General features: G+C 42.6%; 1 protein-coding gene across 1 annotated transcript in view; it reads right to left on the minus strand.

Moving 5' to 3' along the window:
* Nucleotides 1–2,492: 2,492 nt before the first annotated feature.
* The window catches only part of cdh7a (cadherin 7a), a gene marked incomplete at both ends in the record, with an annotated part of 728,354 nt that continues 705,110 nt past the window's right edge, over nt 2,493–25,736 (minus strand). The window contains one exon of the mRNA XM_084312150.1: nt 2,493–3,025. Coding sequence (XP_084168276.1) covers nt 2,493–3,025 — 533 coding nt within the window. The remainder of the gene's footprint in view (nt 3,026–25,736) is intronic.

Raw genomic sequence — 25,736 nt, forward strand, 5'->3', positions numbered from 1 at the left:
GGCAGCTGTTAGGCGTACAGACATTGCAGGTAAAGGTGCAACAAGACCAGGGGCGGCTTTTAGGGCTCAGCTCGGCAAACCAGCGTGGAGCATAGCAGGTCCCACAGAAAGGAGGGGGTGGAGCAGGCAAGTCGACAGGAAGAAGTAACCAGACATCTAGCCATCAATTCAACATTAGCTTTAGAGGTCCTAAACTCTGGAACACTCATCATTGAAGTCAACAACCTCCTTATCTATATTTAAAAAACAACTACAATCTCATTTAATTTCATCATAAATCATCAACATATTAAGTTACCCTTGTGCATCAGTGTTACATCTATGGCTGCTTGTTCTTTTTCTTCATTAATATATACTGTTCATATGTTATTCTCCTCTCTTTTGCCTTGTACTTAATAAAATAGTATTTCGCTATAGTGTCTGACTTATGTCTCTGATCTTGTTTTGCGTTTATTTTCTAGACCATGTTTACATGTATTTCGTTCATATATGTTTATGGACAATGTGATTGGAGTGGAACTCTGTACAAGCCCTTTGGGCTTCGTTCCCTCCTAGCACTGTTTTGTTTTAAATAATGTGCTAAATAAATAAACTAAACTAAACTAAGTAGTGAGGTGCACAAATGTCGTGGCCCTGGCCCAGGCTGAGCACGAACAGGGGATGAACTGGGCAGGGACAGTGGATGAACTGGGCAGGGACAGTGGATGAACTGGGGAAGTGTAGAGAAGAGGACGCTTAGCTGGAGGGACCTGTGGAGTTTGGAGGAAAATCGTACAAAATTCCAGATAGAGGGAATTCATGATGTGCTGCCATCACCACATAATCTAAAACAACGGGTCGATGTGTGATTGGGGTCTAAAAGAGAACTTTGAGGCATATTCTGTCAGACTGTAAGACTAGTCTTTCTCAAGGTGGCAACATAAACCTGAAAAGCTCAGTGGCAGGAATTGAAAGCAGAAGCGTACAGGTGAATTCAGGATGTCATCGGGTGGAAAGTGCAGCCGTTCAATTTGTCCTTGAGGGAAAGAAATGTAGAGGAGGTGTGTTTTAGGCGGGCATGAGTCAGGCCAGCTAAAGGGAGCTAAACTTGTTGTTTCACAATAAATAGGTAGTACTAGCTTGAGGCCAGACCTAGTGTTGTGGTTTAAAAGTCAGCGGATAGAGCCCTGGGAGGATTCAGTGGAGACGGATTATGAAAGGACAAATCTTAGATATGCACATTTGGCAGCAGAAACTGAACAGCAAGGATGGAAAGCTAGGGGGTATGTCTGGTAGAAGTGGGATGCAAAGCGTTCATAGCACGATTGACTAACTAGCTTTGGGGATTCATGGGTTTGCAAAAGGCTGTCAAGGAGATGTCAGAAGATTCCTTTTATTTTGTTGTTGTCTGTTTCATGTGTGATATTGTTCTCAGGAATAGTTCTGTTTTTGATATTGGATACGATAACGCAAGGAAGTTCTGCATGTGGGAATCAAGGGGTATTGTGAGCTAGCATGGAGGGGGTGGTTCTATAATGCTGGAGGTAACTGTTGATCCTTCCAGATGTGGGCCTAATCGTGAACGGAGGTGCCCAGATAACTCTTGTGATATGCTGGCTCTCCCTGCCTATCTACTGTATCTACACGTTGAGTTGTGGTGGCGATTAGGGGCCATGTGGTAGGGTATGTAGCATCAGCATGGTTAATACCTGGAGCTTGCACAATGGGGAATGGGTCTGTTGCAGTTGGCAATGCTGTTTGGGAGTCATTATGGACCATGTGATACATTCGTAAATGTGTAGTATAGGGATGTTCGATTTTCCTTTGCCAAGGGGATTGGGTTTCTTCATTGAGTGCTTATCCTTATCATTAGGGCACAAGTATCTCATGTTTTATTATAAAGTGTTTCTTTGCCCAGACATGGTCAGTTGCATGTTTTCTTAATAATACAGATCAAATTAAATACGCCCTGTTATTTAAACACACTGACATATGGAGCATCTTTCCATTTGTCTGAAAGTCACATCCCTAGTTTATTTTTTAAAACAGTCACGTCGGTTTGTCACACCACTGAAGGAAAACGTGTCGCGTAGCTTCTTATCTTGATTAAGAGTCACTCAGACAGCTCTAGACATTGAGCTATGGGCTGTTCGTCCAACACCTCCATCATCCTGTTCAAATATAGTAAACAAACCGAGGTCCTTGGTGGAAAGTAAGAGCCACGAGTCATTAGAGTGGGACTACAACTCCTATTGGTTATTCCCCCCAGATATCAGCACATTTCCAGGCACTGATCAAGTGTCTTTTGTGAGAACATTGTTATATTCTCACTGCTTGTGTCCCACTTATAGCAGCTCTCATTTTTCTCATCTTCCACCATCCGTATAGTTGGATGAACCAACCCACAGGCGTAGACGAATGGCCAAGGACTGGGACCCGAGGGCTAGGACCCGAGGACTAGGACCCGAGGGCTAGGACCCGAGGACTAGGACCCGAGGGCTAGGACCCGAGGGCTAGGACGCAAAGATATTGCTGCCTTCACTCTGGCCATAGAGGTCGGCCAGCTTCTTGAAGCGCGGCCCCCACTCGCCCAGGTAGTCGTAGTTCTGCTCCGAGTCGGCGCTCTGCGACCCCAGCGAGCTGAGCGACTCGGCCGCCGAGCCGCTGCCCTCGAAGGCGTAAGTCTGCAGCGAGTCGTACGGCGGGGCTGTGGCGTCCACGTCCGCCTCCCGCAGCCGGTCCCAGATGAACTCCCGGAAAATCCCGTTGTCCGGCGCCACCGCCGCCACCACCTTGTACGCCGGCGGCCGGAGGGAGGAGGAGAAGAGCCCCGACGCCTCCGGGGTGACGTCGCGGCGGGTCTTGCCGCCGCCCTCGCGCACGGCGTTGAGGTTCCGTAGCGCGACCATGTCGAAGGCCTCCGTGTCCTCCTCGCCACCGCCCTCGTCGTCGTAGCGGACGATGTTCTCTCTGACGTCGCGTTCGTCGTCCAGGATCAGGGGCTCCTTCTTCCTCCGGCGCATCGTCACGATCAGCAGAACCAGCACTGAGGGAAGAGAGAGAGGATCAACACATGAGGCTGTGATGCTGTGACTGCATCTATAATCCCACCGTTAAAACACATCTTAAAACACATCTTAAAACATATCTTAAGACACATCTTAAAACATATCTTAAAACACATCTTAAAACAGATCTTAAAACATATCTTAAGACATCTTAAAAACATATCTTAAAACATATCTTAAGACACATCTTAAAACATATCTTAAAACATATCTTAAAACACATCTTAAAACATATCTTACAACTAACACTTGTATTAAGTTATCATTTTCAAAGTACTGTATCTGTAATACACTCTAGTATCTGATTACTACATTTATACAATAACGTTTTTTGTTATATAGTTGAGTTGGCTTGCTGAAGCTCCTCCCCTTCCCCAGAGATGGATGTAGATATTGCTTGCTGGTGCTGCTGCTAAATGATACAATTCTGGCCTATTTTATCCCTTGTCAACCACACACAGTAGTCCTCTCTTTGCAATAAACAAAGGACATGAAGTATTAGGCCTAACCCCTGACACTGCTGACCATCTCAGATGACTGACCTTTTAAACCTCTTAAGCATCAGACGTCAGGCTGTCTTATTGTCTATGAACCAACACGTCGGTTGAAAGCTAAAATGGCCGTTTGATTGACACCCTACTTGACCGATTACGTGCTTCCAATTTTGACCAAATGAGTGTCAGTTTTCGAAAAAAGTTACCACGTGCGGTTTCGCCTCCCGGTGAACGGACCAGTCACCTCTGCAGACAGATTTCTAGCTTTAGGAGAGAGTGGTGCATGTTCACACATACTGACTGAACTGTCCCAGGGCACAAGAAGAACACGAGTGAATTCTTAAAATGGGTGACATTCCTCTTTAACCATTATGTTTCTTCATTGACTTCATCTTCAATTACTTTAACGTCAAACGCTGCTCTCTGTTCCTAAAGGTGATTTTTTTGTGTCTGAACTCTGATGTCAGAGAGGAAGTTGTGACTAAAGACAGATGGATTGGTGCACCCCTATGTCAACCATTATTTTGTAAACAGTCAATCAAATGGTTTATCAAGGGAGTTTATAGCCTACTAGGTCTGCTACTGCCATGCATCATCCACCTTAAACTCAAACAATTCTCCTCTTTGCCACTTGAGGGAGCAATATATCAGGTTATTGTACCTTGTAAAAAGGTTAAAATAAATAAATAAATACAAACTCTCCCTGAATGGTTGATTTCACTAATCTTCTGCCAAACATTCACACAAAGTGACCGCAAAAAATGTGGTACATTTCCATTCTAATGGATTTACTGTTATACATTTTAAAATGTACGTTGATTTCTGGGAACCCATAATTACATGCATTTCCCAAGCAATTAATTCCATTTCATGAGAATACTTAAACTCTCAGTCCTCTCTGCCCTCTACCACTTATGAAATTATCAATGGTCAAGTGTAAAAAAATATATATATAAAAAAAAGAACAGTGGCAGAGTTAAAGAGTGTGGATGAAAGAGAGGCGTAGAGAAGGGAACAGGGAGGAAGGAGTTATGGGTCGGTTGTCTAATGATCCATTCGTCGACGCTGGCACGGTGAGGCTGAGATATGGGGCCACTGAGCAATATCTCATCCACACCGAGACCTCTGAGCCATCGCTGTGGGCTACTACACAATCAATGAGTGGCTTACTAACAGAGGTGGCAAGTAACTAAGTATGGTTACTAACGGGTGTAAAATAATGTATAAAATAATGTATAGACTCATACAAGCGGGGGCGACAGTGGCCTGGGAGGTAGAGCAGTCGTCTGGTAATCTGGAGGTTTCCGGTTCGATTCCTGCTCCTCCCGGGCCGCGTGTCGAAGTGTCCTTGATCAAGACACTTAACCCCTAATTGCTTCTGATGAGCAGGTCGGCACCTTGCATGGTTGCCTCCGCCGTCGGTGTGTGAATGTGTGAGTGTTGTAAAGCACTTTGGATAAAACCGCTATAAAAATGCAGACATTACCATTTATACAAACAATCCCTCTCAATTATCATTCATGACTGAGCCACTAGAAGCGAGCCAGATGGGTGTCTCCTACATTTTGACACAGGGACTGGCGTTCTACGCCCCCGGCTGCGGTAAATAGACACCTAGAACCAATTGCTTTCTCTTGATTTGGAGCAGTGGAAAAAGATAGAAATAGAATACACATGATTCAATGTTTCTGTGCGAGTTCTGCAAAAACGTATACAAAATACACTATTACGTACATAAAAATATAATATCACTACAGAAAGTCCTTTACATTCCTTTACGTAGGGCCAGTTGGGGGGCTACATGACCAGTACCCCTTGATCCACAAAATAATTGGGACGCCCTACACGCGGCCATGAGCAAAACATCTTACCTTTTTTTTTTTTTTTTTTTTTTTAAACAAACACATTTAAACAAACAAACATGACAACACATGATAAGATATACAAGCATTAGTTGACAGTGCACATCCAATGAAATCACATTTTAGTTAATTGTCTTATATAGGATATACCCTTAATACCTGTTATCTAAAAACCTACACACATATGCTCCAGCTCGTACCCCCCCCTCCCGGACCCCCCATTGGATAATCCATCCATTTTCCCTCGCTCCTAACCAGACATTACCATTATATGCTAGCTTTTATTTTCTCCACCACTTCTAACCACAATGTCATTTTGGATTCATTGAGACCCAAAATTCTTGCTGTAGATATTTCTTGATAGATCACATCGAGATATGTAATAATCCAGACCTTTCGGCAATTTTTTTCCGGTTGGAACCATCGTGATGCTATCAGCTTTTTAGCCACTGTGATACCCGATAAAACCAATCTCTTTAGCTGTAGATGTACTGCACACTCAAAAACATCATTCAGCAGTAATACAGAGGGGTGTACAGGTATATTCCAAGTTAAGAGATTTGATAATTGCTGGGTCACCTCTTTCCAGAATATCTTAACTGGTGGGCAGTCCCAGTACATGTGCATAAATGTCCCCTCGTCCCCATTTGTACATAAGGAGCATTTGGAGTCTTGTATAAGACCCATTTTTTTCAGTCTTATAGGAGTCAAGTATGTCCTGTGAATATAGTTAAGATTGATTTGTTGATGGTCCGGGTTCCTTGATGTGAATTGAATATTTGCCCAGGCTTCTTGCCAATCAAAATCACTTTCCAGGTCTGGTATATCCCTCCTCCAGACGGAGTCTAGGTGGAGGGTTTCATATGAGGACGTTAGTAATTGATGATAAAAATCTAAAACAAAACCTCTTGATGTCTCTCTTTCATAGAAGAATTTGTGGTATCTGTGGTGTACAATTGGTATATTTAATGGAACACCGTGAGCCTTCAAACATGCCAATAACTGTGCGTAAAAGTAATATGTGGACTTGGTGAGATTACATTTTTTGCGTATTTCCTTGAAACTACAAAAACCCTGTTTATTGAAGACGTCTCCTAATGAGTGTATGCCTTGCTTTTCCCATCTAGGGAATCTTATAGGTTGTTTTCCTATCCAGAGTGCATTGTTATTGAATAAGGGAGTATGATTATGCCATTTATGTAGGGTAGAATATTTTTTTTGTGTTTCGCGCCATATCCGGATCGCATGAGTGATTATGGGGCCAAATTTCCGTTCGCATTGCTTAATTGGTAATTTGGTGTATACTATGCCCTTCAGCTTGTGTGGAGCTACTATATTTTCTTCTAAATTTCTCCAGGATACTAATGCTTGGGGATCAAACCATGTTGTTAGTGGTCTTAAAGTGTACGCCTTAAAGTAGTGGTAGAAATCTGGAAATGCCATACCTCCATCTGCTTTGTTTCTCTGTGCGGTGGATCTTTTTATACGTGGTGGTTTGTTATTCCAAATAAATGTGTATGTGGAGGAGTGTAACTCTTTCCAGTAACCCTTTGGAGGGGGTAACGGTAGCATTGAGCTGAAGAAGTTGATTCTAGGTAGGACGTCCATCTTGATTATTGATATACGTGCCTGTACTGAGTTTTTAAGTTTCACTTAAAGGTCGTATTTGATTTTGTTTTGGATTTTTATGTAATTGTGCTTCACCGTTTGGCTTATGGTGGGGAATATCTCAACTCCCAAACATCTAAATTGTTTTACCATCTGTATCTCTTTTGGGAGGGTTATATTTCTTTTTGCAGGGGCGTTAAGTGGGAGGAAGGCCGACTTCGGCCAATTTATCCTAAATCCCGATAGATCTCCAAAGTCCTCAATCAGCTTGAGAAGATGAGGCAATGCTGTGTTGGGGTTTTGCATGAACAGTATTACGTCGTCCGCATATAAACTAATTTTGTGTTGTGTGCCCTTGATTATGATTGGTTATATGGATTGGGATTGTCTTATATATTGTGCTAAAGGCTCTAATGATAGATCGAATAGTCCGGGACTAAGAGGGCAACCCTGTCTGGCTGAGCGTGATACCGGAAAGATTTTGGAGATGATTGTACCAGTTGTAATCATGGCCGATGGGTCTTTGTATAATACTTTAATTATATCAATGAATCCTTTTCCTAACCCCATCCTTTCTAATACTGCCCATAGATACGACCATTCCAACCTGTCAAAAGCTTTCATTGCATCCAGGGACAGTATCGCCTTAGGTGTGTTGTCTTCCTTGTTGGCATCTAGTACGTGTAGTAATCGTCTTATGTTATCGGTGATCAAGCGACCTCTTATGAAGCCAGTTTGGTCCGGGTGAATTAAAGATGTCATATGTTTTTGTAGTCTGATGGCTAATACCTTAGAGTACAGTTTGATATCGGTTCCGAGGAGGCTTAAAGGTCTATAACTACCGCACTCGGTGGGGTCTTTGTCTTTTTTAAGGAGGACTGTTATGAGTGCAATATTGTCATTCTTATGGAAGTTCCCCTCCTTAACTGAGTATAAAATCATATTTAGTAATAAGGGTCCAATTATGTCCCAACAAGAGAGGTACATTTCTGGTGGGATACCGTCTCTTCCAGGAGCCCTACCACTTTGCATTTCAGATATGGCCTCCCTAAGTTCATCTAGTGTGATCGGTGTTTCTAACTGTTTAGCGTCATCCTCTGAAAGTTTAGGGAGAATAATTTGATTAAGATATGTGTCCATTTTGTTTTGATCGAAGGTCGTTTCTGATTTATATAAGTCGGAGTAGAATTCTTTGAATGTATCATTTATTTTTTCAGGGTCTGTTTCAAGTACTTGTTGTGCTCTAATGGTAGTTATATCTGCAAATTTTGCATTAATTCTTAATCGCATGGCTAATAGGTGACTAGGTTTAGAACCTTGGGAGTACTGCTGTTGTCTTGTGCTACGTATTTGTATTTCCGATTGTTGTCTGTATATGGCATTGATCTCTTTTTTTAGTACCTTAACTTGATTTTCTAGTCGAGTTGAGTTGTTGTATTTTAAAGAATTAAATAACGTTGAGTAAAGCGTTTCCAGCTCAGCCAGTTTTGTGCATCGATTCTTGCGCATTTTGGAGGAAAAGCTATCAGTGAAATCTTTGATCATTCCCTTTACCGACATCCATATTATTCTGGGGTCTTGCACCGAGTTTGCGTTCTCCCGTAGGAATACTATAAGAGCTTCTTTGAGTTGTGTAATGAATTCCTTGTTATTAAGCAGCATCGAGTTAAATCGCCATCTTGGGGCTCGGGAAGATAGTATACCAAATGTTCCTTTTAGGAGTAAATAACAGTGATCTGATAGTGCATTGGGTATCATTTCCACTTCATAGTTATCAAATAGTCTCAGGGATGCAAAGACATAATCTATTCTGGATAATGTGTTATGTCTCGCAGATCGACAAGAGTACTTTCGGGTCGTGGGATTAAGTGATCGCCGTTAGTCATTTACACCTGTAATCTTCGACCAATCCTTTAATGCATTAGATGAATTCTTTTGTTCGCTGGAAAAGGCGAGGTAAGATTTGTCCATCCTTGGATTCCAAATGGCATTAAAATCCGCACCTATTATAAATGAGTAATCGGGAAGGTCTAACATTGCATTGGTTAGTGTAGTGAAGAAACCCACTTCGTACAAATTTGGGGCGTATACCGCTACCAACGCTATTTTCCTGTTCTTGTGTACAATCTTAGCTATAGTTATCCGACCATCTACATCAGACCATACTCCCTTTAATTCAATATTCAACTTACGTTTAACTACTATGGCTACACCCCGAGTTCTCGTACCAATAGTGACTAATATTATGATATGTGTTGTCCGCTAACTTATCTATGTCTTTCTCTAGAATGTGCGTTTCGCTTAGCAGAGCAACGTCCACCTGTTCTTTTTTCATCAGTGTGAGCACGCTTTTGCGTTTGAGTTGGTTATTTATTCCCCCAGTGTTCCAGATCATTATATTCGAACTAGCCCTAATCTATACATGTTGTAGTGTAGTTTTTGGTAATGCTTCTGGAGTGCGAGGCAACAATAGATATACATCCAACTAGTGAGGTCCCGTTGAGAGCCGAGCTTAAAACATACATATATACAAAATAAAAATCCCCTTCCCTCCCCTCCCACCGAGAGTCGTACAGGATTGTGTTCCATGAACACAACCTTCGCGTATGACTCCCTCCCTTAAACCACCGGATATCCCAGAATGATCCAATTATCCTTAACATTCCTATGTATACCATAGGATCTAACATTCTAAATTCTACCATAAGTAGAATGTCAACTGTGGCTTGGCCACTTTCCCGTTAAATAAAAATTTAAATAAGATAAAACTAAAAATAAAGACCAAAAATAAGCTTCAATTATCATGCCATAATCACTTACATTTTATATGAACTTGTGTAATTTATAATAACCCAGGCATAATATGGAGGTATTGAACTGAAAAGAGAACCTCAATAAATCAGAGAAAAGAGAAGAAAAAAAAACAAGAAAAAAGGAAGAGAACATTAACTTAGATCTTAAAAGAGCTTTGCTATGCTTAAACATCTAAAGTATAAATTGGAGAAGTAGTGGAAATATTTCCAATTAATAAAAAGCAGTTTTTAAATACGTATAAGCAGCATTTCCCCTGGCCAGGGGTGGGCGATGATCCGTTGTGAAGAATGTTATTCCAGCCGGCCGCTGCTGTGATGGTTCTGTGGTTCTGCAGCTAGATGCTGTTGGTTATTCCCCCGAAGGGCTTCTGGTAGTATGTCTGGCCACGTATTGCTGTTATTCCAGAATGTTCCCTATATCAAAGAATGTTTTAGATGTTCTAGATTATTCCAATATGTCGTTTCTACAGTGTTCGAATGTTCCAGTATGTTCTGGAATGTTGTTAGAATTCCATACTCTTAAAATAAGGATCACTTCAACGCCATGTTCATCTTCTCTATATCGTTCCAATTTTTAATCCAATATGTCCGCAATAATAGAAGCCCAACGGCGAAAAGATTCAATAACTCTGAGCTCGTAGGTCTCTCTGTCCCAAATCATCGGTTCATTAAAGTTTATACTATATGGTGTCCATGCATAACAGAGATTAAAAGGCCATTTGTACACTATCTTGCGTTTTGTGCTGTCATGTATTTGGCTGCATCTTCAGGCGAGTTGAGGAAAACCCTTGCTCCTTGTTTATCGACGATGCGAAGTATTGCAGGGTATATTAATAGGGGTCTGTATTTCACCAGATAGAATTTAGACATCACCGTCTTGAACTTGGTTCGTAGGACCACCACCTCCCGACAATAATCTTCAAAACAGTGTATTGATATATCCTTGTATTTCAGATTGCCTTTCATCCTGCGAGTTTCACGAATAATCATTTCTTTTATTCTGACTTGGCGCAGGATAACCAATATCACTCTGGGTCTAACGTTATTGTCACTGGATCGGGTCCCCAATCTGTAGCACTGCTCCACCTCGGGTACTTTAGGAAGGATCGCTGATCCCAGGATTTTCTGTAATTCTGTCGCAAACTCTTCAGGGTGTGCGCAGCTCACCGACTCATCCAGACCGACTATACGAATATTCAGCTTGCGACTTTGATATTCCATCTCGAATATTTTGGCTTTCTGTTCTTCATTGATTCGCTTAAGCTCAGCCGTTATATCGTTGAGCTCCGTATTGAGTTCTTTGTAGTTTCCCTTCATCTCAGCAGTTAGATTAACGTTGATATCATCTAAGTCTTTGTAGATCCGAACGAAATTTTGTTGGTGGTCTTCCAGGCCTATTTCCAGTGCCACGGTGCGCTTAATATGTGCTTCGGCGTCCACTCTTAGCGCTTCTATTTTGCCTTCGATAGATTCTTTGATAGCTTCTACTTTTTGGGTTATTGTCTTCTCCATTGTCTTCATTATCTTCTCCATTTTTTTCATTTCCCGGATGATATATTCGGTGTCCGCGGAGGTATTTGTAGGGGTTGAACTTGAGGCGGCCGCTATCACGTCTATATTCTCCGCTATTTGTCTCATGTATCCTGTGGCCGTAGGCGAGTCCTCTGCGCTTGGTTTTGAGATTGTTTGATTTTTCTTTGGAGGCATCTCGATTCTTTCAGTCAATATAGTTAGTTCATCATCTCAGTTGATCACCAATGCGTCAAGTTTTAAACGCATTGGTGGTCTATAAATATGTTTTTAAAACGAAAAAAATAAATAACGGGTGAGCAGCTGTGTCACATGCGACTTACTCCATTCTATAGCTGACCGGAAGTCCTGTGAATATAGTTAAGATTGATTTGTTGATGGTCCGGGTTCCTTGATGTGAGTCGAACATTTGCCCAGGCTTCTTGCCAATCAAAATCACTTTCCAGGTCTGGTATATCCCTCCTCCAGACGGAGTCTAGGTGGAGGGTTTCATATGAGGACGTTAGTAATTGATGATAAAAATCTGAAACAAAACCGCTTGATGTCTCTCTTTAATAGAAGAATTTGTGGTATCTGTGGTGTTCAATTGGTTTCGTTAATGGAACACCTTGAGTCTTCAAACATAACAATAACTGTAAGTAAAAAAGATGTGTGGACTTGGTGAGATTAAATTGTTTCCGTATTTCTTCATAACTACAGAAACCCTGTTTGTTAAAAACATCCCCTAATGAGTGTATGCCTTGCTTTTCCCATATAGGGAATCTTATAGGTCGTTTTCCAATCAAGAGTGCATTGTTATTGAATAAGGGAGTATGATTGTGCCATTTATGTGGGTTAGGATATTTTTTTTGTGTTTCACGCCATATCCGGATCGCATGAGTAATTATGGGGCCAAATTTCCGTTCGCAATGCTTGATTGATAGTTTAGTGTATGCTATGTCCTTCAGTCTATGTGGGGCTACTATGTTTTCTTCTAATTTTCTCCAGGATACTAATGCTTGGGGATCAAACCATGTTGTCAATGGTCTTAATGTGTACGCCTTAAAATAGTGGAAAAAATCTGGAAATGCCATGCCACCATCTGCTTTATTTCTCTGTGCGGTTTTTTCTCTGTGCGGTTCTTACCTCTTTTTATATTTTATTTGATGTTACTATTTGTTACCATTCTTGTCTCCATTGATGTTTCTTAATTGTGCACTGTTGAGTCTGAGGTCGAAACACAATCATTTCATTACCTGCAATGCCCCCTGTATTGTTGTGTATTTGAACTTGAACTTGAATAGAGGGGTGGGGCCAAGAGGGGGGTTTGGGAATGTTACTAGCTGATTCCTAAACTATGGGTCAGGCAACGGGACATCATAACAGAACATGCATTATGCATCTAAAAATGTGTGCCATTAAAGCAAATTAGCATTGATACATTATTATCGCGTTCCATTTGACAACCCTCGTTTAAATACAGTAACATGGGTGTTGTCGAGTCCAAGCACTGATGACTTTGACTGGGACTTGGACTCAAGCATTGACTGCATTTGGACTCTGAAGGTGCAGACGAGGACTGGGACTTGTTAATTGATAAATAATTGTTGTTGTTGTTGTTGTTGTTGTTGTTGTTGTAATAGGCCCTAATCATTTGGCATACGATATTGATGGCTATATTAATACCGTAACATTATTCAATTTTGTGCAAGGGCAGACATGCGTGTTCCACCTACATGCGGATTCACGTCGATACCCTCATGTTCAGTACTTAAGATGCCTAAAGAGACGCCCCGAATAGACTCAACCTTGATGACTTGGACTCAGACTAGGGTAATGGGGACTCAACTCGGACTTGACTTGGGCTCTTCTTTGGTCACTCGGACTTGGACTCGGACTCGAACACTGGGGACTCGAGATTTAGTGACTCGACTACAACACTGTCCTTAACTTAACACACAGATATGTTAAAAATGACATTGGATTATGATGATGCTATTGTTGTTTTTCAACCCGCATGCTATCCTGTGTATCCTTTTTAATACTTTTACTCAAGTACTGTATACTAAAATACATGTCTGGCATACTTTACGTATTTTAAACCTTCTATATTTAAGCTTTTATACTTTAAAATGCTCCATTATTATTATAATACTCCATTGCATTTCAATAGTTCTTACTTTGCTACATGAATCTGAACCTTGCAGTTACAGTACAGTACTTGCTTTGAAGACAAATATTCTATAAACAATATATGTGATCATTTGATGACGACTATGCAAATTAATGTTTAACTAGTCATAGCCAGCGTGTGCACCACCAGTCACTTCAATGTATGGAGGTCAGGGGCGTAACTATGGGGGGAGACACATGGGACAGACCCCTGCATGTTTTCATAATGCAGTTATTGTCCCCTGCACGATAATAAACGGTGACGCGACGTGATAGGACCACACGGAAAATGGCTGCTTGTCCATCTCTGAGCCATTGTCATGCAAAGTCAAGTAGCCAGGTGAGCACCCGGCTAAGTAGTACCGACCACAGCTTGTCAAGTTTGGTGTGAAACTGTGAACGATGGTCTGTGTGACTGAGATTGCCATGAAATGCAACAGCATTGCTTGGTGTCTGTGAAATATCTGTCTGTCTGTCTGTCTGTCTGTCTGTCTGTCTGTATTTAAAAGCTCTCTCTCTCTCTCTCTCTCTCTCTCTCTCTCTCTCTCTCTCTCTCTCTCTCTCTCTCTCTCTCTCTCTCTCTCTCTCTCTCTCTCTCTCTCTCTCTCTCTCTCTCTCTCTCTCTCTCTCTCTCTCTCTCTCTCTCTCTCTCTCTCTCTCTCTCTCTCTCTCTCTCTCTCTCTCTCTCTCTCTCTCTCTCTCTCTCTCTCTCTCTCTCTCTCTCTCACACACACACACTACGCAGTACGCACGTTCCGAGACTCGCGCGGCATTATGACTTGTCATAAGTGAATTGTATATAGAAACAACTCACCAAAATTGACTTGCACAACTGATTAAAAAAAATCTACAAAAAGGGGGGACCCCCGACTTCAGCCCCCCTCCCCCCACGACCATACAACTATACGTAGCACCCCCTCCGCCACTGACCATGCCCCCAAATGTGTCCCCTCCACCACTGACAACAAAGTTACGCCCTTGATGGAGGTTGATAGGCCCTACATGTATAAAGATATGAACCTGTATTGACCTGATTATAAGACCCCCCCCCCTTTTTTTGTGAAAATCAGATCTTGGTTTTATAGTCTAAGAGTATAGTCTAAGTATAGCCTATCTGACCAGAATCTAGAAGAGGATGTAGATGGTACACTACTGAGGCCCGCCTGCCAGTCAGAGAGAAGAGCTGTGGGCAAAAGGCTAGAGTTAAATGGCCTGGAACAAATGAAGAACAAGGAATGGGACACAGGATTGAATGATGGTGGTGTGGTGACCAGATTATTCATGGGGGGCGGGACAACGGAGTCTTGATTGATTAAGGATAGAGTTTACTGACAGAATGACATGTTGCAACATGGAGAGACCCAGGTTACAGCAACGGGCCCTATAGCCTAGCTCTCTATAATGGTGAGCTAACACAGTATTTATACAGGAGAGTAGACACAACTAATTCATAACCCTACGTACAGACTGTGAGTTATAGATATGGAATGCAGACTATGACAGTACTTTTACCTTACCACTGGATGGCACTATCAGTAAATACCACCTCTGCTTGTAAACAGATAATTAGTACTTCCTGTTCATGCTGTAAGTTGTATCTTTGTTTTGGTCCATGCTGTATGGTGCAACAAGCGAATAAAGCTCTGGAGATATACAACAGGTTATGGGCCCAGAACAACGCTAAGAAGCTACACAGAGTTTTGTGTGAGATGAACAGTGTTGTGGGATTTCACACTGGATGACAAGCTGTTTATTGACCGGCTGAGCGGACCAGAGAACTGGGCAACATGGAAGTTTCAGATGGAGCACTTGCTAAAAGCTAAAGGACTATGGGGTATGCTAATTGAGACGGATACATTAGCTGCAGATGCTAATGCTCAAGCACGGGCTGAGTTTGATAAACGGAGAGAGAAGGCATTCTCTATGTTAGTGCTGAATGTAAGTACACCCCAGTTGTACCTGATAACAAGCTGCCAGACTCCCAAAGAGGCGTGGACCACGCTGAAAGGCCATTTTGAGAGAGATACTTTGGCAAATAAACTGTTTCTGAAGAAAAGTATTTTCGATGTGAAATGAAGGAAGGAGATGGTTTAACTGAACATTTAAAACGGATGAAGGAGCTGACTGACCAGCTATCAGCAATAGGAGCTGTAATTGAAGAGGAAGACCAAATTGTAACACTTTTGGGTAGTTTGCCACCATGTTATGCTACAATTGTCACTGCACTAGAAACAAAGATTGACAGTCTGACACTGCAGTTTGTTCAGCAAGCATTAATTAATGAAGAGTAAAAGCGAGTGAATGCTAATGTTAACTCAAGTAGTGCTACATCAGATGGTGCATCAGCCATGTCTTCACGATTTCGAGGAAATGTGCAGAATAACTCCAGTGGTGGTCAGTCAATGGGAGTAGAAAGAGCAAGCACATGGAGATGTTACAAGTGTGGGAAAGAAGGACATATTAAGCGTGACTGTCCAAGCTTGAAATACAAAACTAAAAAGAAAACCCACAAGGCCAAAAACATGATGTATTACGATGATGAAGATTAATCTGAAAGTGCCTTTGTCGCCACAGAGGCAAACCCGACTGACAGACCACAACATGCTCAGTGGTTAATTGATTCTGGAGCATCAAAGCACATGACATGTAATAAAAAAGTTCTTCAAGGATACCAGCAATTCTCAAAAGCACAGTCTGTGAGACTCAGTGACGGCAGGGTGGTTGAAGCCCTAGGAATTGGACATGTCAACATGAAAATTACTTTTAAATCAAGTGATGTAAAAAATTTCACAATGTATGACGTGCTGTATGTTCCAAAGCTATCTGGGAATCTATTCTCAGTGGGAGCTGCTACCAAGAAAGGAAATACAGTGCAGTTCAGGAAGTCTCACTGCTACATACGTGGAAAAGATAGAACTCTTCATGGAATGGGAACACAAAGAGCTGACGGGCTCTATCAGCTGGATGTTAAAGGAAGTTCATCTGTCTGTCATAGTGCATCAGTAGCAGCCAGCCTGTGGCCCAGCGCCTTGGTCACACCACCAAGCTGAAGGAACTAAAATATCTGGTGAATGGAGTGGACTTCTCTGCAGAGAAAGAGGTTCCCTTCTGTGAAGGATGTGTGGAAGGCAAGCTGGCTAAAAAGCCATACAAGTCGATTGGAGGAATCCGTTCCAAACGCAAGATGCAGCTGATTCACAGTGATGTCTGTGGTCCCATGCAGACTGAATCTGTAAGTAGAGCAAAATATTTTGTGACTTTCATTGATGATTACTCTAGATGCTGCAAGGTATACTTTCTGAAACAGAAGAATGAGGTGTTACACAAATTCAAGGAATTTGAGAAAACATTCTCAAATGAGTGTGGGCAGAGTGTCATGAGGCTGAGAACACACAATGGTGGCGAGTACACATCAAAGGAGTTTCAAGAATATTTGAAAGCTCAAGGCATCCACCATGAAATGAGTGTACCTCACTCACCACCAGTGTTGGGACTAACGCGTTACAAAGTAACGCGTTACAGAAACGAAGTTACTTTTTGCCGCAACTAGTACTCTAACGCATTACTTTTGAAATTCAGTAACGCTACTTATGTTACTGAATGGTTTGTTAGTTCGTTACTGCGTTCTTTTTATGTAGATTCATAGCGAGCGTCCTTATTTCGCCTGCGTTTGTTTTGTTTACTGTAGACTGAAAGGCGCTATATAAAACGAAGTATTATTATTATTATTATTTCTTTCCGTAGCCTCATTCTGGTTTTCGCACTTCTGATTGGCCACTGACGTTCTGAAAGAAATAGACGCTCTCTACAGTAAACAACAAGAGGACGCTCGCTATGAATCTACATAATAAGAACGCAGTAATAATAACGAACTAACAAACCATTTAGCAACTACTTGGAGAGATAATTAATATACAACATGGAAACGAGATAAAGAACATGTTTGAAGGGCTGCTGGAGTCAACTGGACTAACGTTACATCTCGACCACCGCAGACTGGTGACGGTGAGTGCAATGTGTTCACTGAAACTCAAGATCAATGGATTTTGACTGTACGAAATCTGCCAGGGAATCTCATAATACTAATCAAACAATATAAATATAGTCCTTTCATGCACAATTGATATCCTAACTATTCTAACGTTGCAATGCTTTGATTGATATCTTAAACAACGCTGCAAGATGGTTATGAATGAATTAATGAATGGATGAATGAATGAATGAATGAAAACTTTATTTAACAGATTGCAGAATGGGTACAATACAGTACGGCTCAATACATACAATTGTTAAGGGGATGCAGACCTGAGAAAGACGTTTGTCTTGTTTCCATCAGGGTCCCCCATTTTCAATTCATATAGACATTTATGACATACACAACATACATGACATTTATGGCATAGGGACATATAGGTATTTAGTACTGATACATTTGTGACATAAGCGGTATTCAAATATACAGTACTGTTACCCCTAGATCCTGACAGAGTATATACATATGATGGGGAGGGGACTGTACATTAGGAGGGGGTGGGTGGGTGGGAGAGAAATATACATACAGCGGGGAGGGAATATATAATGAAACGCTCTAGACCACATTGCTTAGCAGAGTTCGGTGATGTGAATGGAAACTGTCAAGTTGATCAACCGATTTTGAGTATATGGGGCATGGGACTTGAGCATTTTTTTTTTTTGTTTTTTTTAAATAACAAAATAGTTACTTTTCACAGTAACTCATTACTTTTGGGTGTAAGTAACTAGTACAGTAACGAAGTTACTTTGAAATGAAGTAACTAGTAAAGTAACTGAGTTACTATTTTTCAGTAACTAGCACAACACTGCTCACCACAGCAAAATGGTGTTGCAGAAAGAAAAAATAGGACATAATAATAATAATAATAATAATAATAATAATAATAATAATAATAATAATAATAATAATAATAATAATAGATTCTATTTGTAATGCGCTTTACAGTTGCGGGGCAAATCTCAAAGCGCTACAGTTAAAAGAACTTAAAACTAGCGAGAATAAAGGAAAGAAAGAATATAAAAATAGGCAAGACTAAAACATAGAATAACATAGAGAAACATAGAATAAATAAAACTGATACAAAATGTATCAAAAAATTTGATAAAAAGTCAACAGAAGGCTCTACTAAAAAGGTGAGTTTTGAGGCCTTTCTTAAAAGCATCCACAGTCTGTGGTGCTCTCAGGTAGTCAGGGAGAGCATTCCACAGACTGGGAGCGGAAGAGCAAAAAGCCCGATCTCCCATAGTGCAGAGATTTGTCCTTGGGCGCTGGAGGAGGTTTGCCTGACCAGAGCGGAGATGTCGAGAGGAGGAGTGAGGGGTGATGAGTTATTTGAGGTATAGGGGGGCGTTTCCGTAGAAGCATTTGTGGGTGAGCAGGGAGACTTTGAACTCAATCCTGAGTGAGACAGGGAGCCAGTGAAGGGTCTTGAGGATGGGAGTGATGTGGTGGGATTTCCGCACTCTCATCAGGATCCTAGCAGCGCTGTTTTGGATAAATTGTAGCCATTGGATGTTCTTGCTAGGATGCTGGTTGAAGAAACCTGGCTTGGCTTCAAAACCAAATTTTCAACAATACTAAACAACATGGCCCCCCTAAGAACCACCAGGGTAAAAAAATCGCGCTGAGCCGTGGATGCACCCTGAAATACTGACCGCTTTTTTCGTAAAAGTCAGTCAAAGCTTACCAAAAGCACGAGCAGTGAACTCCAAGCCCACGTGACTGAACTCAAACTAGAAAGAAACAGACTAAGAAATGACGTAAACTCCATGATCAAAACTGCTAAAAAAAGATTTCATCAATGACAAAACTGAGGAAAACAAAAATAAACAACGTGAACTTTGGAAATTACTCAATAATCAACTAGGCTGCAGTAAAAAACTTAAAACCAGGTTCTCAAACATAAACATAAAGACGGACAACACGTTCATCACAGACAAGCTGGATGTAGCCAATTACTTAAACACTTTCTTCACAAACATAGCCACAACACTGGTAAACAAACTACCCTCCCACTCAGGGCATTATGGGGTAGAACACATAGTAGCATACTACAAGAACCTAGGCGTCCACAAAGACGACTTCAAACTGGAAATGGTAACTACAGATGATGTACTCAAAAAACTGAGCGCCCTCCAACCGAACAAGGCCACTGGCCATGACAACATCCCCTCCAAATTCCTCAGAGACTCAGCAGCCGCCATCACCCCAGTCATCACACACATAATAAACCTCTCCATAAAACAGGGACACGTCCCCAAGGACTTCAAAATTGCGAGAGTAACACCCCTGCACAAAAAGGGCAGCAAATTAGACCCAGACAACTACCGCCCTGTTTCTATCCTTACATCCATCTCGAAAGTCATGGAAAAAATAGTATACGAACAGGTCGAAAAGTAGCTTGCGAAAAAAAATCTAATCTACGAATTCCAATCTGGCTTCAGAACATCCCACTCCACTGACACATGCCTTCTCTATTTGAACGACCACATCAAACAAGAGGTGGACGCGGGCAAATACTGCGGCATGGTCATGCTGGACCTACAAAAGGCCTTCGACACTGTCAATCACACCATTCTGATTGACAAGCTAAAAGCAATTGGTTTTGATTAGGGATGCTCGATATTGGCATTTTTACCGATACCGATATACCGATATTGTCCAACTCTTAATTTCCGATACCGATATTTTCCGATATCACATTTTAATGCCGATATCGGCCGATAATATCGGTAGGCCGATAATATCGGACATCCCTAGTTTTGATAGTCTATCAGTGAGCTGGATACAATCCTACCTGGAGGGGAGAGAACAGATGGTGGAGGTAAACAGTACCCTATCCCCCCCCCCCTCCCAGTGAGCTGTGGTGTTCCACAAGGAAGCATACTATGACCGCTACTGTTCCTAATTTATGCAAATGACATGTCGTCAGCTTGTGACTGCAATTTGTTCCTGTTTTCGGACGACTCAGCCCTGCTGGTCTCTGACAAGAACAAGTTACAGGTTGAAAAAACCCACAGCTCGGAACTAGGCAAAATCTGCATATGGCTCGCCGATAACAAACTATCATTACACATGGGCAAAACAGAGTCCATTCTCTTCGGTTCAAATAACAAACTCAGCAAGACTGATGGCTTCTCAGTTACAGTGGGTGACAATATTGTCACAAGGAAAAATGAAATTACCTACCTGGGTTCCATCCTAGAGGCTAATCTTTCCTGTGACAAAATGGCATCCAATGTAATAAAAAAAGTCAACCAACGAACTCGATTCTTGTACCGGATCTCCTCTCTGGTAAACAAGAATACCCTGAAGACTCTGGCAGGAGCACTCATTCAAGGGTACTATGACTATGCTTGCACCTCATGGTACCAAAGCACCTCAAAGGCACTAAAAACCAAATTACAAACATCTCAAAACAAACTAGTCAGACTACTGCTTGACCTGACTCCTAGAACCCACCTCACCCCTGCACACTTTGACAACCTAGGATGGCTTAGAGTAGACGACAGAGTACAGCAACTTGCAATGGGCCTGGTCTACAAGATACACTACACGACCAAGGTACCCATGTACATGTCAAAATACTTCTCAAAGGTCAGTGAATACCATGATCACAACACCAGAGGGAGCTCCACAAATCATGTTAAACCCAGATTCGGCTCAAACAAGGGACTAAACACGTTTAGCAATTATGCCACATCAATGTGGAACGCCCTACCCAAAGCTGTAAAGGAATGTGAATCACTACCCACTTTCAAAAACACTCTCAAAGAACACCTACGGGAGAGTGCAATTCAAAACTGGCCCCTACAAATGTCCTAAACCAGTTGTACAGTATGGCTTTGTCAGTATTCCAATGTACAGTGTACAGTGTCCCCCACCTTGGTGATGAGAGGGCTCATAGCGACAATATTGTATTTCACCAGGGCTGAGGGAAAGGGGTCCAGGATACAAGTGGAAGGCTTCATTTTCCTGACGATTTCCTCAACCTCTCGCTGCGTGATGATTGAAAAGCAGCAGAGAGGTTGAGTAGTCGCCGGCTGTGGTTCAACTGTTTGGACTGGAGGGGCAGAGGGGCTAGAGAGGAGGGAGCGGATGGTGTCAACTTTGGTCCTGAAGAAGGTGGCAAAGTTGCTACACTGTTCCTCAGAAGAGTCAGAGTGAGGTGATATTTGGGGTTTGAGGAGGTGGTTGATGGTGGAGAATAGTTGCTTGGAGTTTCCAGGACTGTCATTTATGATGGAGGAGTAGTACTGGGACCGTGCCAGACTGAGGGATTTTGAGTAGGCCTTCTGGTGTTCACGGTAGGCCAATTTGTGTACAGTGAGTCCTGAGACCTTGAGTCGCCGCTCAAGGACACGCCCAGCAGTCTTCATACTCCGCAGCTCGCTGGAGTACCAGGGGGCTGAGCGTGCGAAGGTGACTGTTTTGGATTTGACAGGGGTATGGAGATCCAGAAGACTGTTCAGGGATTTATTGTAGAAGTCCACTGACTCAGTTGCTGATGAGAAGTTGACAGAGCAGAGAAGCTGGAGGTCCAGGGTCATAGTGTCCGGGTTGATATTTTTGAAGTTCCTGAAACGGATTTGGCGCTTGGGCTTGTTGAGTGGAGACTGGAAAGACAGCTCCATTGAGATGGTCTTGTGGTCAGATACCCCCAGATCGTAGACTAGCAGGTTGTTGATGGGGGCGGAGTTTGTGATGACCAGGTCGAGCGTGTGGCCCTTTATGTGTGTGGGGACATCAATGTGTTGTGTGAGGTTGAGCCAGTCCAGAAGTAGCAGAAACTCAGCTGCAGGGTGGCAAGAGGGCGTGTCGACGTGAATATTTATATCTCCAAGTATTATGATATTGGCAGAGGTTGTGCAGAGTGTAGTGAGGAGGTCCTGCATCTCTGGGATGAAAACAGAGTTGGGTTTAGGTGGCCGGTAAATCAGTAGTATTGTCATGAGGAGAGGGGGTTTACATTTGAAAGCAAGGCATTCAAATGAGGATAGTACAGGCAGGGGCAGGGGGGACAGTACCAGTTGGTTTCTGTGAATAACGGCTAAGCCTCCACCACGACCGGTGCTGCAGGCTTTCTCCAGGTAACTGTAGCCAGGAGGACAGGCTTCGTTTAGGGTGAAGTAAACCTCTGGCTGGTGCCAGGTTTCAGTGAGACACATGAAGTCTATCTCCTTGTCGATAATGTGGTCTTGTATGAAGGATGATTTATTATTGAGAGATTGTGTATTTAGAAGTTCTATTTTGACTTTTGGTAATGAGGTGAGTCTCTGTAAGGGCCGGAATAGGCTAGAATCCACTCCACGATTTCTGAAATCCTTCGCGGGTTGTGATCTCGCCTTACTCCCCGTGGTATCATGCAGAGGTCTCGCGGGGTTTCCCGGGCTACTAGCACCAGCGGTCACAGAGCTCTGATGACGCGTCAGATCTGCGACACGGCGACCGGCAGAACAGTTTGATGGAATAGCTGCATGTTCATGCTGGGAGTAAACAAACTTCCTCTGGGTGCTTCTGTGGATGTAACGAGGCCGGCGAAGAAGTCCAAGTTGTTTTATTGTTGTGGCGAGCGTTGGGAAGTTGTGGTTGTTGAGACTCAGGAGTTGCGGGATGGCGTATTTCAGCATACCGGCGCTGAAACAGTTAGCCGAATGCTAAATGCTAACGGCAGTCAGCTGGTGCTCGGTAGCAACGGAGTTTGGGCGATGCAGGAGGAAGCTCTGACAGCTGTCAGATCAGTCGAAAACCGTGCAATAATCCCAAGGTAAGACACTTTGAAACAATCTGACGTTTAGCTTGGTGTAGGGTGTTAGCCATGTATCTACAGCCAGACAATCGTCATATCAAACAACCCTGGACTTAGCTGTTGTTGTTAGCCGGGAGCTATTTGTTGAATTAGCCCTGGGCTGGATTCACGGAGCGATGATCCATGGCATCGAGGAAGGAGATGGAACTTGGAGAAATATCTCAGTGGATGTTGAATAGGATTCAAATGATAGCGACAGCAGGAGGACAATGGGCCTGTGTAGTTGATAACAGCCGTCGAAAAAACAGTAAACAAAAATGTATCCGTATAGAGATCCGAGTAAAAATCACAAAAAGTTAAAACATATATAAACAATATAAAAGTTCTCAAAGTTATTAATCTAAAAAGTTGGCTTTGTATATTTATAAGATGTCAAATCAGACGGAGAAGCGGCGAACAACAAACGCCTGCGTCCTCTCCTCTCTCAATTAGTTGAAGCAGCTAGAAGCATGCTGTCACATGCTAAGTTGCCGAAGATGTACTGGGCAGAGGCTGTAGCCACCACAGCTTACATACAGAACAGGATGCCCACATCTGTCCTGAAGCAAGAGACTCCCTATGAGAGATGGTGTGGAAAAAAAACTGACATGAGTCACATGAAGGTGTTTGTCTGTGTTGCTTATGCACATATCCCAGATTCAGAGAGAAGGAAACTGGACAAAAAGGCTGCGAAGCTTCGTTTTGTGGGATATGCAAACAATGCCAAGGATTATCGCCTGTATGATGAAGAGAAAAGGAGAATTCTAATCCGTCGTGAATCGTGATGTCATCTTTGATGAATCAAACTTTAACTGTAAACAGGAAGTAAAGAGCGAGATGACGATTAAAACAGGTGAGAGTGAAACACGAGAAGTGAAGAACGAAATAACCATTAAAACAGAGGAGTGTGAAACACAAGATGATGAGGTCGATAGCACTGTCAGAACAAGCGGCAGAATCAGAAATGCTCCAAGGAGATATGGATATGATGACTTTGCTGATACAGTGACTGTTGATCATCATGCCAATATGTGTCGTGTGACAGAGCCAATCACACTGAAAGAAGCAATGGTGAGTCCTAATGCAAAGGAATGGCAGGAGGCGGCAGATTTGGAATATGAGTCGCTGCTGGAAAATGAGACATGGGTGGATTTACCAAGAGAAAGAAAGGCAGTAGTTTCAAGTTTCAAGTTTCTTTAATAGTTGTCATACAGAAGTACAGAATACTTTTGTACAAAATGCTTCTTACTGTTGCGCTCCAGAGACTGTGCATGACAAGATAAGTATGAAATAAAAACATAGTAAAAATTAGAAGTAAAAAAAGAGGTCACAGTGTTCAGTTTAGACATATGTACAATGTTCGTAGACGTAGTTACCATACAATACACAATACTGTGCAGTGTACTAATATACAATACTATATAGTGCAAGGCATAAATGGACGAGGTGCAGTTTAGGTACAATTCACAGTAGGTGTACGAGTTGTAGTGCAAATCCTTTATCAATAAATATAAAGTGTAAGTGTGTTTGTGTGATCTAAAGTGTGGAGAGTGGGTGCTGCAGTGTGCTGTTTGTTTGAGTGAGTGTGTGCGTGTGGGTGTGTGTGCTGTGTGCATTTGATGGTTGTTGCATAGTGATTATTGTTCGTTTAGCGATTATTGTTCGTTTAGCAGCCTGATGGCCTGGGGATAGAAGCTCCTTCTGAGTCTTTCTGTGCTCGCCATAAGACTCCGGTATCGCTTGCCTGACGGCAGCAGTTCAAAGAGGCAGTTGTTCGGGTGGCTCGAGTCCTTAATAATTCTCTTAGCCTTCCCCTTGCACCGCTTGTTGTAAATGTTCTGGAGGGTGGGAAGCCCCCCTCTAATTGTGCGTTCGGCTGAACGTGTCACTCTTTGTAGTCTGCTACGGTCTTGTGCAGTGCTATTCCCAAACCAGGAGGTGATGTTGCCGGTCAGGATGCTCTCTATTGTACATGAGTAGAAGTTCCTAAGGATCTTCTGACTGACTTGGAACTTCCTTAGGCGCCTGAGGAAGTAGAGGCGTTGTCGTGCCTTCTTCACAACACTGTCAATGTGTGTGGTCCATGTCAAGTCCTCGGATATGTGGGCTCCGAGGTACTTGAAACTGTTCACTCTCTCAACTGGTGCCCCGTCGATGCTGAGGGGGCTGTAGTCCTTGACCCCCGACCTCCTGAAGTCCACAATCATCTCTTTTGTTTTGCTGACGTTCAGGGAGAGGCAGTTCTCCTGACACCACTGTGACAGGTTCTCTACCTCTTCCAGGTAGGCCCTTTCGTCGTTGGCAGAGATCAGGCCCACCACTACTGTGTCATCAGCAAATTTGATGATGGTGTTGTTGTTCCGCTGTGCTACGCAGTCATGTGTGTACAGGGAGTAGAGGAGGGGGCTCA

The sequence above is a fragment of the Notolepis coatsorum genome, assembly GCF_963971535.1.
Source record: "Notolepis coatsorum genome assembly, chromosome: 4".
Taxonomy (NCBI): Eukaryota; Metazoa; Chordata; class Actinopteri; order Aulopiformes; family Paralepididae; genus Notolepis; species Notolepis coatsorum.